The 15,184-nt window shown below is 45.7% G+C and overlaps 1 protein-coding gene across 1 annotated transcript; it reads left to right on the top strand.

Annotated features, from left to right (window-relative positions):
* The first annotated feature begins 756 nt into the window (after positions 1-756).
* LOC119227051 (endoplasmic reticulum metallopeptidase 1) lies at positions 757-15,054 on the top strand. The gene is made up of 15 exons (XM_037485499.2): positions 757-1,128; positions 2,902-3,209; positions 4,665-4,792; positions 4,882-4,987; positions 5,510-5,656; positions 5,815-5,907; positions 7,040-7,252; positions 7,435-7,655; positions 8,742-8,916; positions 9,261-9,451; positions 9,782-9,934; positions 10,277-10,479; positions 10,622-10,737; positions 11,073-11,236; positions 11,922-15,054. Exons 1-15 carry the CDS (start codon positions 854-856, stop codon positions 12,096-12,098), a joined length of 2,670 nt encoding a protein of 889 aa, XP_037341396.2. The 5' UTR covers positions 757-853; the 3' UTR covers positions 12,099-15,054.
* Positions 15,055-15,184: the final 130 nt, after the last annotated feature.

Raw genomic sequence — 15,184 nt, 5'->3', positions numbered from 1 at the left:
GTCGTCTGCCATTCCTAACTGGTCAACACGATGGCGACAAAGCAGCAGCAGAACTTCAACAACCCAATGTCAAAATAGCACATCATGATTCAAATCAGACAATAATATCCCGCTCTGTAAATACCGCAATAAACACTATTACACTATTTATTTATCTGTCATAAAGCGTAATACTGCTTTTATATCCCTAATATTAATGTCCAATACAGCTCAATCAAATATTTGTGACACCTATAGTTGCTTCCAAACATAAAAGGGCCATCAGTATTCAAGGCTCCGGACAGAAGAATGGGTGAACAAAATCTGATGGAAGAGGTCATCATGCAACATTAAATGCTGTGTCATGATGACGATGTTGTTGCAGCTATATGATATATAATATACTATTGAACAATTTTCTGTTACCTGAGGAGCATACAAATTATTCAATGTGGGGGGGAGGGGGGAGTTGATTATAGTATCGTTGAGGAGGGGGTCGGGTCATTGAGTTCATCTTAAAGGACCAGTTTGACATTTTACCCTCCGTAAAACTATGTAATTTAGCACTCCGACCGGTACTAAGTGACTGTGGTCAAACTCTAGGCAACAAAACAAATGCCAACCTAATCACAAGGGAATTACATTCATTGTTCGAGGCGGGGGGGCATGCGAGTGTAAAAAAAAAAAATCTCTCTACTCCTATTTCCTCTTATTTTTCCACGCGCCTCTTCTCTCCGCACCGCCCTCTCACTCAGATTTGTCCCTCCGCGCGACCCGTCCGTCGTTCAGAGGGATAAACAAAAAAAAACAGAAGAAGAAAAAAACGAAGTCTGAGAGCGCGACGCTTTGCAGCTGATGTACCGCTGGCTCCAACATGGAGAGCGACACCACGGTCAGGAGAATAAAAACCTTCGGGACACAGAACTACTCGGCGCAAGATAACGACGGTTCCCGGGACCGGTGCCCCGACAACGGCTACAGCGGCGACCCGAAGAGGAAGCCCGAAGTGAGCCTGTATCTGCTGCGGGAAGGACTGGCGGCTTCCCTGGTCTCTGTGTTTATTTTGGTCCTGTGGGGACTCGTTCAACTGTCGTTGCAGCAGCTCGTCATCGGAAAGCCGACCGGCGAGTTCAACGCCGTGAGAGCCAGGTGAGCCCCCCCCCAAAAAAAACCTCTCTCCCACCCCCCCCCATTGACCCCGCTGCTGTTTTCTTTGAAATGTTGGCTAACGGTACCGAGGCAGCAGAGCGCCCCGCTAACCTTTCCTCCAGTTTCGGCAACGGACCCGCCTAGAAAACCACTACCGGGTGTCTCCTCCACCTTCGGCTTCAACCTCCACCTGTCACCTCCACCTATATACCTGCGAGGTGTCACCCGCGACACGGGCAGGTGTTGCGATGTAACTTCAACTGAGGCAAAATCTCCCGTGAGTCCGAGATGTTGTAAATTCCAGGTAGTTTTATGCAAAAGACGAAATCTGAAACTGTAGAACGCCCCCAAACGCAGCGCTTTTTGGCAAGTTCCCATGGAGCAACGTGTCAGTGCGTTACACCCGTTACAAAGGACGCATTATTCAAACGGATCCGAGGGAGTGTGGAATCTGATCGGAGTCATCTGACTTCACATCACTTCTGTTTCTCCTCATATCATCTGCATGATCGCGGGAGAAAACGTCTTCCAGTTGTTCATGACATTTTATGTTGTTGTTTTTTTCGACAGCCCTGGAGGATGAGTCTATTGATATGAGCTGCACCACTATTTTCTCGGTTGATTTGCAACGTTGATTTTTTTTTAACGTTGGTCGCCCCTTTTATTAGCAGCCTGCCCTACCGCAGAAAACATGCAACCTAGTGTTCATTCCAAGAAAAGTGCAGCATTCTTCTTCTTTCAGACTATGGGACTGAGCCTGAGGTCTGCTTGCCTTCTGCTGAGCCCTTCAGAGGGCCGGGCTCTGGGATTTGTCACCAATTGACCGGGTCGCTGTGTAAATGAGCCGGGCCACGCTGCGGTGCACAGATTAGATCACCGAGCTCCTCTTGGTCACAATTGTGGCTTTCATGAGGCCGTGCCCAGCCAATGGAGATTTGAATTATGAGCTGCTGTACAAATGGAATGAAAGCAGCAGCAGCAGCAGCAGCTCCAGCGCTGTAGATATCAATCGGCACCACTTTGTCGTTGCAAGAACACAATGTGGTCACATACGACGTAGTTACTTTCTAGAGCAGAAGCGCTGGGAAAACTAAAACACCTTCTGCATTTGATCCTATCGGTGTTTGGTCACCTTGAGCATCGGCTGCCACAGCAGAAATTCTGCTGGTGCTGGCCGACGTCGACCTCTACCGAACATCTGCTGCAGATGCTTCTCCACAAAGAAGTATGAAAGGCATCTGTTTTTTTATCCCTGCCATATGGGTTGCTCAGATTCCTTTCTGGTTTCACATTATTGCACAACATTGCACATTGTGAGCTGGCTGAAGTTTGTAGGACGTTGTGTTTTTGAGGCCAGCAAGGAAATTGTCCCATCAAACTGTATACAAACTTTAGTATTTGGATAAAAGGTCTCACTCAAATGTGTTTTCAGTAATCAAAGGGCACCCCTGTGTTACATAAACAACAACGAGGGGCGCTGAATTGTTTGCCCGATTGCTTAAAATGCTGAAGTAGGTAGAAGATCTGCTTATTAACCAGTAATAGGGCAATGTTTAAATGGGCATTCAAGACAATTAAATAAACACAAGAGTTCATAGAGATATCGCGACTATGTGCACACACACACACACACAGTCTCTAACAGAAACACATATCTGCAGCTGATTATCAAAACATGCTAGACGTTCTGATGGAACGCACAGGCTCTTTCCCACTCTGCTCCGAGTCAAGCGTCATGGCGTTATCTTCCCTCTTCCCCCCCCCACCATCCAGACGGCACTTGGAGGAGATCACCAGCGTGGGCCCCCGTCCGGTGGGAAGCCCCGAGAACGAAGTCCTGACGGTGGACTATTTGTTGGAGCAGATAGAGAACATCCGGGTGGAGGCGGCGGCGGCGGGGCTCCATCAGCTCGCGGTGGACGTGCAGCGTCCCACCGGCACCTTCTCCATCGACTTTCTAGGGGGCTTCACCAGCTACTATGACCGGGTCACCAACATCGCCGTCAGGCTCGAGCCTAAAGGGGGGGCGCAGCACCTCATGCTCGCCAACTGCCACTTTGACACGGTGGCCAACAGCCCAGGTACGACGACTCTCTGTCCGCTTTGAGTAAATGGAGGAGGAGCAATGGCACCTGTGTCTTCGATCACATCTTTTCTTTTTCAACTGATTAAAAAAATTCTCAAATATTGCTCTCGCAACCCATCTCAAAGGCCGCCATAAGTATCAGAAATGGCCGCGTGTGAATCTGAGCTTTCTCGCGTCGGGTCGCTTTGCTGCGTCCTTTCTCTCTGAAGAGCACGTTATAGTTTATGTTTTTCTTTTTTAATTCGTGGCCCTCGGATTGTGTGGTAAATCAGTTGGTCCACCACGTTGGCCCCGATGGTTTGATACATCATCATGTCACACCCACATGAATAGTCCCCAGAGGATGGGCCATAATGACTTTGGTGTCTGGGTTTCTTTCATGAGTTTGCAGCATGCAAGCCTTCTGGCCATTTGTGATGATGATAATAATTGTGTCCAATGTGCACTGTCGTCATGTGAAGCACACTGGGTGGAAACTAAGCCAATGCAAGTGTCGATATTTTAATTGCTCTTGAATCAGCGATCGACCGTAGTGAGTGTTTGTTCATGATAGATTGATAATATAAGTAGTTATCATTTATTTGTCTTGGTTGATTTTAATTTTTTTAAATGTTTCACCCCTGATGGCAGGACACATTTCCCACTTAACACACACAGCTACACCAGCAAAAGGAAATTTGTGCAGAGGGTGTGGACCAGGAAGACTTTCAAGTCCTCGGCGGCTTGCAAAGCCTTTTTGGATTATTCGTAATTCAAAACACTTTTTTATTCTTAAAATAACAACACTGGGAGGGAAAAAACCCACAAACAATGCCCTGCACATATTTTAGTCCACTTTTTCTTAACAAAAGGTCCTCACGGCCAATTTGTTCTCCAACTCAAAGTACATCCAATGACCTCCTTTTCTTTCTAGTCTGAAGCTCTGGGTGATGTACTCAGCCTTTGATTTGTAGTCGCTCTCTTTAAACCCTCACAGAGCTCTAATATCTAGTCGGCACATTTGGCAGCGGCGGGAGCCTAAATGGTACCCAGAGCGACGGCTTCACATTCAGTCCAGAAAGCTGGAGCACATGACCCCCCCCCCCCCCCCCTTCCTACCCCCCTCTGCATCACGTGAACGGTTCACATGCGCTTTTCTTTTCTTCTCATTATTACCCCTTTTCCTTTTGTGCTCTCACCATCATACAAGCAGCCAGGGTTCTGGGCCCGGTCTTCGAATGTTTGCACCCCGAGCCTCCTCCCCTTCGTTCTCCTGTGTGTGCGGGTTTTTGTTATTCCGATCACATGCGTGCGTTTTTAGCAGATCGGTTTCAGCAATTTAAATGTCTCCGTTTTTAAATGACGGACCAAGACCAGCTTCTGTATCCGGAGACGAATGTGAAAAGCAAGGGTGAGTGGGATTTCAGTGTTTTTGACAAACACAAACACACACTGATTCCCTTGTTTTTAGGTGCCAGTGATGACGCAGTGAGCTGTGCAGTCATGCTGGAGGTCCTCCATTCTTTGGCCAATCAATCTACTCCTCTTCTTCATGGAGTTGTCTTCCTCTTTAACGGGGCAGAGGAAAATATTCTCCAGGTAAACGGAAGTGACAAGTTTTATACTTTTGGTTTAGATTGTGATTTTTCCACTGTTTGTGTTTTGTTTTTTATCCTTCTCCCCATCAGGCCAGTCACGGTTTCATTACTCAGCATCCGTGGGCCAAGCAGGTGCGAGCCTTTATTAACTTGGAGGCTGCAGGTGTTGGGGGAAAGGAGGTTGTTTTTCAGACAGGTACTTAAAGGAGTGTTCTTCTGTTTTCTTCTTTCCCTGGTTTCCTCTGCATGTTTGTTTTGCACATGCAATGCATTTTCTTTTTAGCCGCAATGATTAAACCATTGGTTGTCATCTATTTAGATTCATTGAAAACTCATGTGTAATTTTTATGTGAACGGTTTAGGTTTATTTACTCCTTGTTCACAATAAACTGAAAATATTAGATATATGGACGAAACCAGACGTTTGAAGAGGTTATTGGGCTTACCGAAACACGGATTCACATTTTTCAGATTTCTTTGACATTTTTCTTTTCGATCAAACAACAAATTTAGTAATCAAGAAAAACATTAAGTTTGATTATTTTAGTGCTGAAATGAACTATCTACCTTTTAGCAGGGTAACTCCTTATCTGTATTGATGAATTTCTGCCTACTTGAGGTGCCAAAATATGTTTATAAAATACATAATTTGGTCAAAAACCTCAAAAAAGCGAAAAGACGACATGCGCAATGTCCTTTTCCTCCTGTTCCCCCAAAGGTCCAGAGAACCCGTGGCTGGTCCAGGCCTACGTTCATGCAGCCAAACACCCCTTTGCCTCTGTCGTTGGCCAAGAGGTCTTTCAGAGTGGCATCATCCCCTCTGACACTGACTTCCGCATCTACAGAGACTTTGGTAACATCCCAGGTAATGCATGTGCAAGCTGCTGAATAGAATTATGAACAATCTAGAAGTTAGTGAATGAATTATTGAGCCTTTCTGTGTCAAAGTCCAAGATAAGTGGCAGATTTATCCTTCCTGTCCATCGTAATTTGTGTGTACATGTGTTTCATTCTTCTCTAAAGGCATTGATCTGGCTTTCATTGAAAACGGTTTCATCTATCACACCAAGTACGACACTTCTGACAGGATCTTGACGGACTCCATACAGAGAGCTGGTAAGCAGCACACACACACACACACGCATGCGGCTGCTGATGTGTCACAGGCACAAACACGCTGTCCTCTTTCTGCATTGTCTTCCAGTTTGAGACTGGTCAACAATCTGCTAATGTGATTACTTCCCCCGGGAAACTAAGAAACTAAGAAACTCCATACGTGCATGCATTGCCGCCTCAGCCTTTCACTGTGGTGCTGTTATTTTTTGCTTTACTTATCACAGAATCCAATCAGTCAGCACCCTAAAACCTGAGGCAGCTGGCCTCTTTTACTCCCTCAGGAGCTGCTGGACACCCTCTTATTGCGCTGTACAGTAACTCACAGTGGAGGGCATGAATTATTAGGGAGAAAAGGGGAGTTTTCAGAGGTAGGTAGAAGGTATTTTTAGAATGTCGAAAAGGAGGCAGGGCATTTGGGTGAGGTGAAGGGTAGATTCTGGGGGAATCTGCAAGGCAAGCATTGCTCTGATGTAGATCAATTTTTAAACGAAACCTGGTTTGTAAAGATAATATTATGTAGACAAAAGCGTGACAAAATGTGTTACTGTAGAATAAAATGATTACCTGAAGTAACAGTGAAATTCAGAGAGGAAAGTTTTAGGTAAATCATTTAGCGGATTGGCTTGGCTACGCAACACAAGCAGAAGTTGTACACTGGGTTGTTTAAACTTTGCATTGTGGATTCAGGCGGAAGAACAATGGAGCTTTGTGTGTGTGTGTGTGTGTGTGTGTGTGTTTGTGTTTGTGTGTGTGTGTGTGTGTGTGTGTGCATGTACGTGCGTGCAATCTGAGCTACAAAGAGCTACTCAGATAAAAGAAGCTTGGCCTTGGGTGGCAGTAGCCCACGCAGCAACACGATTGTAGCCATGAAGTCCACTATTTCACACATATGCTGCAGTATAACTATCGTATAACTATGACAGGCCAATAAAGCCATAAAGCAGACCTGCACACACACACACACACACACACACACACACACTACTACACTCTTTGGCATAGTAGATTGAAATGAATGTTTATCTCTTGATGAATTCCATACAGTCCTGGTTTTAAATGGAAGGAAACCGCTTTATTGTGTTGCGTGTTGGCTTTGAACCACTTTTCCTTGATGCTCACTTCCTGTTTCCAGGCGATAACATCCTGGCGGTGCTGAAGTACCTGGTGATGTCCGAGAAGCTGGCAGATTTCTCGCAGTATCGTCATGGCAACATGGTCTTCTTTGACCTGCTGGGGGTGGTCGCGGTGGCCTACCCGGCCCGCGTCGGCACCATCCTCAATTACATGGTGGCCGCCGCGAGCTTCCTCTATCTGGCCAAGAAAGCCTCACAACCAGGCAATGGGGGTAGGTCGCCATTTTCCTGTGTTGTAAGTTGTGGTTCCTGACATCATTGGATGCTCGTGTTGTGCGTTTGCTGCTTCGTGGCTTCGTCAAATGTTTCCCCTGCAAACTGTGATGTGAATTTTGCCTCGTACAAACTTCCAAACCTGGAGTTTCATGAGCTTCCCCTTGTGTGTCTCTCCTAGGTGGGCGATATGTTCGGGACCTGGCCTGCGCCACAGGCGTGGCGGTCCTGAGTTGGGTCGTCACCCTGATGTCGGTGCTGATTGTCGCGCTGCTCGTCACTCTGCTGGGCCGCTCAATGTTTTGGTACAACCACTTCTACGCCTCAATCTGCCTGTATGGGACCGCCGCCTCGGGAAAGATAATCCTCATTCACACGCTGGCCAAGAACTTGTACTACGGAGTAAGTGTTGTTTTTTTAATGTGGGGATGCCTTTTAAAGGGGCAGTTTGACATTCCACCCACCGGCACCCCTGGATGTGCTGCTTCCTCCAGATCTTATGCTAAGCTAACTACCCTTTTTATTCCAGCTTCATAAAGATATTGTAAATATTGTTGAATGAAACATGCTTTTCCTCTCAAGAGCTTCTTCTGAACAGTGTCCTCTTTGTTTTAGGTGTAATATTCATTATGATCAACTCAATTTAACTTCTTTCCTCCATTAGATTTCTATTCATGTGTTTGAAGGCCCTATTCCCTTGCGCCTAATATCTCATTGTCTAGCTCAAAATCAACTTATTTAATGAAATTGCACTCTCTTGTTTCTTGTTCTTTTGCGTTTGTATCCTTATGGTTAAATGACAAGATTATATTACATAATCACCAAGCTCAGATTTACTCACCAAGCTCAGATTTAAAGGGGAAGCTAAACATTTCCCCTTTCCTTCATGGTGATTTCAGAACAGCAACCGATTTTACAACTGTGCAAGTGTCAGACCACGATCGGCCACCAAATAGTGTCTGTAACCAACTGACATGTTGTGCAGCTGTCGTTTATTTTATGTAAACAAATACTTAGGATTATTATTCAAGCTGTTACCAGACTCAATACGTTGGTGTTTTTTCTCATAACTTCTTCCCTTGTGCTGGTACGAGTACCCCTGGTTCACAGTCACTGCTCAGGTTTCACCACAATAACAGTTAACACCCAAAATGATCACAGAGCTGTATTGATAGAGGTGTTCCTTTTTTTTCTCGTTTTAACGATACAACTGCGTCAACGGTTTGTAGGAGCCGGGAAGTACCAAGTCGCATTAACGACTCTTTGATCTTGCCTGTTGTTCTCACTGGCAGGGATTTCAGAAAGATGTAACGTACCATTATTTGTGATGTGTTGTGAATGTGTACACAAGGCTCTCAGATGTCATCACTTAATTAAGCGATGACACCTAACAGGCTGCGTATGTGAAACCAAAGTCACAGTTTGAGTGCATCCAAGCAACATGCAGGCTAAGACAGTCTCATGCGTGTATGTGTTTTTTCCCTGCAGGGAGTGCGTTTGGTGGGGCTGGGGGATCTCTACTTTGACGTCAGCTTGTTGCTGTGGTGCTGCAGCCTGGTGTGGCTCACCCACCAGGGCCTGTGTTCAGCCTATGTGCCCATGCTAATGGTGGCCTTCCCTCTGCTCACCAAGCTGCTGCTGGCCAAAGAATTCAAACACAGAGGTGAACTCTGCACTCGCACACACAATGACCGCAGCATTTCTTTATAAAACGTGATACACTTGAGGATACTATTGATTTTTTTTTTTAATAACTGGTAGCCTAGAGTCTAAAGATTAACGCATTGATATTGTTCTTATAGAAATAAATGACAACTACTTCATTAACTTCATGCGTTCAGCCCTGTTATGGACGCTGAAAGCCTCTTAGAATCGACGGTCTGCGCCCACATCCCCGTCTGCACAATACATTGATGGCGTCTGAGAGAGATTCTCGTAGTCGTGCGGTAGCCAAAAGTCCCTCTGGCGGTCCGATCCCTGATCGGTAACTCCTCCGTCTCTCTGCAGGAGCCTCGATGAAGTACAGCGTGCTCTATTTGTTTGGCCTGACGTTGCCGTACGTCCACTTCATGTTCCTCATCTGGGTGGTGTTTGAGATTTTCACTCCCATCATGGGGCGCAGCGGAACCGAGATCCCCCCTGAGGTGGTGATGGCCACCCTGGTCACCCTGGCAACCGTCTTCATCTCCTCCTTTTTTGTGAGTATTCCCGCACAACGCGCAGCGCATCTATTTGTATTTCTTATCATACGTTTTTTCACCTTGGAGTCACATTGGCGACATTGGTGGTCGTTTGTACGAAGAAAATACGGGTAACGAAGAAGCTTTATTGTCCTAGCAGCAAGCTGTTGTTTGAGCAGTTTATTGACATTAGTTGTTTGACTTCAGATAAGCAAACCGAACTGGCAGATGACTGACACAGAGGCAGTCAAACTAAATGTTAACCTTTAGATGGTGGCTTGGTATTCTTTACATTTTGTCTTAATAGAGTATTTTTAGTTAATGACATATGATATTTCTCCATCTCAGCTGCATTTCATCTACTTGGCGCGGAGCACCAAGTGGATCCTGGCTGGTCTGGGCTCAGTCTTCGTCTTCACGTTCCTGTTGATGTCCTGTGGCCTCCTCTTCCCTTACTCCGGCAGTGCGGACAGCCCGCGGCCAAAGAGAGTCTTCCTGCAGGTTCCACACTACGTTTTTACTAGTTTTGTGAGATATATGTTACACTTGCCCCGACATAAGCACTTTTAATACGCCTCCTTTTTAAAAAGTAGCTATCATTTTTTGTGTGTCCCCGGGTGACCGTATCCTCTACTTGCATGATTAAAATCTCTTGTTTGTAGCAGACGAAATACAAAAGCCCATATAGAGCATGTTCTTTTTAAACGTGTGTTTTTGTGAGTAGATAAATGTCCTGTGATTGCTGATGTAAATTACAGACCTCCTAACCGTAGAACAAGGCGGGTTGAAGGAAAAGCGAGTTCTTACAGCAGAGTAAATAAGAGAAACGTTCCCTCCTTGCAGCACACAACGCGGACGTTCCACAATCTCCAAGGCCAGGTGGAGGGCCAGGACTCGGGTCTGTGGATCAACAGCTTCGACTACACGGGCATCCAGCACATCACGCCCCTCATCCCCGAGATCAACGACAGCGTCCGCACCAGCTGCAGAGAGGACCGGCCCTTCTGTGGTTACCCCTGGTTTCTGCCCGTGAAGTTCCTCAGCAAGTCAGTGACGCGGCCTCTGCGCCGACAGCAGCTCTCTGTTATTCCTTTTTCTTCCTTGCATGATGTCATATGTGCTCATGGGTTAAATGTGTCGTAATTTTATGTTCTTCCTCATCTCGAGCGTTTTGTGGTGTGTTGGCAGGAAGAACTGGTACCTCCCCGCTCCGGAAGTGTCTCCCAGCGCGCCGGTCGAGTTCAGCCTGCTGTCCAGAGAGGAGACCAGCTGGGGGACCATCAAGATGACCTTCAGTGTGGAAGGTCAGGAGCACTTTATGTGGCCAAATCAATACAAAGCCCCCCCCCCCCCCCCAAAAAAAACACTGCTACTTGCTGACAGGGATAAAACTATTTCTTCTTTTATTTTTTTTTACTCTCGAGCTCAACATCAAATTGCAGTAAAGACAAATCTTGTCAGAAGCACATTTACTGACGGGGCAGAATGAGCTTGCTGGGTATGATGAATATATCTGGTGACAAATCAGTTTACATGGCGAGATTTCAGCTACTTCCGCTTTGTGTCTTTACCCCTTAAAGTAGCCATCGCTGTCCCCGACGTGTCATTAATGTCACGCACACATCTGCTGCGTGTGCAGGTCCCTCCCACATGTCCCTCTACCTGATGCCCCACCGAGGGGCCAGCCTCTCCACCTGGTCCTTCGGGGACGGGACCCCTCAGTTCGACCTGAGCGGAGAATATTTTGTGTTCTATTCCCACGGCCTCGACGCCCCCAAGTGGATCTTCTGGTTTGAAATCCAGGTAACGTCATTTCACACGGCTGAGCTGTTTTGTATTTATTATGTTTTTGAGCTGCATGTTCGTCCATCCGTCGGTCTCTAAATCTCAGGAAGGCTGAGAGGGAGCTTGACATCTAGCAATAAACATTTTTCAGGACATGCTTTACATATTCATGGGATACTAAATTATCATTTTTAATGACATGTTATACTATTACTAGTTATGTTATAATACTATGAAATATGATACAATGACATTTTTTATAATAAGCTAATTTTGCATCCGAGTGGATTAAGTGTGTTCCCAAACAATTAAACTTAAAGATTTTTTTCATCGCCCACAATGTTAAAAATATCATCCTCCGCTCCTCTGAACAGAGTTTAGTAAAGTTTTCTTCTTTTTTTACGTTGTTCCACACAGTTTCATATCAAAACTTAAAAAAAAAAGTTTTCTTTATCTGTATAAACAATTTCACGGGTTAAGTTTCCAACTCCATGACCTTTTTCTTTTCTTTTTTGTAAAATCCGTTGCCTAATCTTAAACACATGCAGCTTAATCGGGCTAAAGACCAGGTCATTTTTCTCAGGGGCTTGCAAAAATGCCCGGTCTGGTCCCCCCCCCCCCCTCCCCCCTCGCCTCCCTCCCACCTTTAACTTCCTATGCTTTTCTTTTTGAAATTCCTTGTGCTTTTTTCCCTCTCCGTCAGCCTCCCAGGGATCCGGACCCGTCGGGCCCCGAGGGGATGATCTCCGTCGCCATCTCCACCCACTATTTCTTCGGGCGAGACAGTAGGACTGCTCAGCTGGAGGAAATCCTCCGCAGGTTTCCCACGTGGTCTTTTCCCTCATCTTGGGTCAGTACCTACGACATGTTCCGATACTGAGGAACGCCGCACAGCTCAGGAAAGCTGAGGAGCGCCTTGAGGTGTTTGTAGGCCCCTCCCCCTCATCCCCCCCCCCCCCCCACCCCCCCGTGACACAGACAGTTAAAGATTTTCAAGGAACAATGCCGAGGACGAGCCCCGACGCCTTTCCCTCTCTACGACACACATTTCCCCCTCCCATCCAGTCACTGTGTCCGTCGGCTTAGCAGCTCCCCGAGCAGGAGGACGCGGTGAGACGCGCCAGAAGTAAGCTGATCCGACAGCTCACCGCCCACCGCGGGCCTCCTGCTCGCTGCCGCCTTCGTCAAACAAACGGTTACATTTCTCTTTTTTTTTTTTTTTTTAATTCATCTGTTGTGCCTTTTTCAAAACATTTTATTTACTGAAGGCTTAACCCATCCAAAGGCCCTCTCTCTCTCTCTCTATCTTTCTAAATGAATATCTTTGCTCGTCTACTTCCCCTGAACTTTGGCGGACACGATGCACCACCACTATCCGCACCGCAGGTGTAGTAACACACTGATAGGTCCGTTCCAAAAGGGAAGGGGGGGAGGGAGGGGGGGGGGGGGCGTCGTTTAACTGGAAACTTTGACACTTTGAAGCGGGGCCTCGGATCGACCCGTCCTTGTTATTAAATCTGTTGTGTAAACGATTCCTCAATAACACCACTCGGTAGTTGTACCCCTGCCCTTGAATTGTCCGAGGATCTGGCACGCGGAGGCCGAAAAAAAGGCCGGCTAAATTAATAAATGTCAACGTGACCTTTTCTGGGGCTTGGCTTTCCTGAGCGTTTTTGTTGCCGAGGGCAAGTCTTTTCCACCTGAATAATCCGAGCGAATGTGTAACGAGCTTGATAAGACTCGCAGGGCAACGAGGACTTGTGGCGGTCCGAAATGTCCTGTGATTTCAGATGATTAACCAGGCCTCGTGGGCGACCGGAAGGAAAAACCAGCAATACAACTCCACACACTCATTAACAGGGTCAGTGTCGGTCAGCTTGGGGCTGGATATTTTACCTCTGTAACTACTATGTAAGGATTTGTAGTTAATTCAGGACTTGACCTCTACTACGTGCCAAGAGCTGTTTCCCAACAGCACCCATGAATGTATTTAAATGCTCCAATGATTGACCGAACGACATCATTCAATTGATACTGACAACAACTGACCTGAAAAATAAAGTCTTATAGTACAGATTAAAGATGGAAAGATCTGTGTTCGTAAAACGACATCTGCTTCGGGCGCAGGTCAAAGCATCAAAAACGAGCTGTTGGACATTCTGTAGGGAAGTCGAAGGAGCCGATAATTACTCATTAGTCATCTACTGTAAGTCCTCTCATTCGAGTCGATGTTCGAAGGAACACTTTGGTATTGGTGCTGATGTTGTCCACTCATTTCGGGGTGTGTTGCTAATAATTCTCCCTTTTTTTTTTTCTTCTTCTTCTGGACCACTAGCACAAGTTCAGTTTAACATATGACCTCCTTTTAGAGTCTACTTCACACAGTCGACACCAAGGATCAGCTGACGAGGCCTTTTCCGACCGCTTCAGAGTCACCACTACCTCCACGATGACCCAGACGTCGCTTCTTAAAGACAACGGAATGCGCTCGTAAAAACTTGTCTGAACGTTATCGCTGTAAAGTTTTAAACCGTTAAGTAACGTTAAATTCTTCTTTTGGTGGTTTTACCACCGCCATTGATATTTTAATGGCGTCTGTGTAATTCCCCCCCCCCCCCCCCCCAAAAAAAAAGCCCCGGTCTAACAAGAACTGTGCAAACGGAGACGAGTGTCACATCGGATCAACTGAGCCAAGTTGTCTTTGCGTCCAGCTGCGTAACCCCCGGCGACGTGTGCTCGTGATCCACGTTGCGCTCCCAAAGACACACAATATGTTTACTGTGGTGCACACAAACGTCTCAAAGCTGTCAGGGTTCTGCACTGTACCAAGTGCACATGCAACATGAAGTGGAAATCCATCCCAGCCTTTACGACAACACTTGAAAAACAGGTCGCCCTGCTATGCTCCTTTTTTTGTGCAACCAAAAGTCCTTAAAGTAGCCTGCTGTGCATCTGCTGAGCAGGACAGTGGGATACAACGGAAAGCTCCGGAGCATGTGGGCTTTTTGTATGTAGATGTCTTCTCAGTGCACCAACACCAACGCTGCTTTAAGTGAATGCACAACGGTTTAAACCGGTTTCTTTGCAACCTGCTCCAGTTGATGGGAGCAACCGCTTTGTTCATTTTAATTTAAAAAAAAAATCTTTAAAGTGGCATAGTGTTTAATTTTTAGACACTGCAGGAAAGCGTGGAATAGTAGTATAAACATTTTTTTTTTAAATGTAATCTGCTTTTTTACATTTCCAACCACGTAACGATGTGTTGTTTTATGGTTATGACATAAAATTGGGTCAACCATTGATGAAGAACAAGGGTTGTTTGTTTCATTCTAAAGCAGCAACACAGGAGCAGCTGCTGTGAATCTGGACCGCGGTGCGGAAACTGTTTAATTGTTTAGTTACATCAACACGTTCTGTTGATGTAACTAAAGTGAAGACAGAGGCGCTGTGCCGTGTGTATTTGTTGTGTGTGTAAACACTGACCTTCATCTCATGTTCACTCGTGTTTTCATGTCAACTTGAGAAATAAGCAGTTTGACTGAAATCTGTTCTGGGATACACATTGAAACGTCTTAACAGCTGTTGTTAAAGTCCGTTGCCTTTTTAGAAAGATGTTAACACTTTGTTATTGTTACCTGAACTGTGTCTGTAGTCCGACATCTTCACCCGTGACCTTTTCTGAACCATTCAGTTTTTGCTCTGAAAGTCAAATTAAGGGTTTTTTTAGAGACTGAAATGTAATTGTTTTGATTAATTTGACAAGTTCATAAACTGCTGTTTTGCTTTTTAAAAATTGCGTATTTGTCTTGTCAATATACATAAAGTTATTGATCCAACATTTGGGATAATTGGGATTGATTTGGTGAGCGTATCCATGTAATTAATGGATGGGATGATTTATTATGCAAAAAGATTGAATTAAATTAGCACTTGTACAGCAATTAAAATGTTTATTACATTACCATT

The sequence above is a fragment of the Pungitius pungitius genome, chromosome 18 (assembly GCF_949316345.1).
Source record: "Pungitius pungitius chromosome 18, fPunPun2.1, whole genome shotgun sequence".
NCBI classification, from domain to species: Eukaryota; Metazoa; Chordata; class Actinopteri; order Perciformes; family Gasterosteidae; genus Pungitius; species Pungitius pungitius.
The sequence above is the reverse complement of the archived record's forward strand: the minus strand, read 5'-3'. Positions and strand labels throughout refer to the sequence as shown.

Excerpts from the sequence above, each read along its gene's own strand:
- LOC119227051 (XM_037485499.2), top strand. The coding sequence starts at position 854 with ATGGAGAGCGACACCACGGTCAGGAGAATAAAAACCTTCGGGACACAG. Across the intron at positions 7,656-8,741 it reads CCAAGAACTTGTACTACGGA|GGAGTGCGTTTGGTGGGGCT; the intron begins GTAAGTGTTGTT and ends TTTTCCCTGCAG. Across the intron at positions 10,738-11,072 it reads GATGACCTTCAGTGTGGAAG|GTCCCTCCCACATGTCCCTC; the intron begins GTCAGGAGCACT and ends CTGCGTGTGCAG.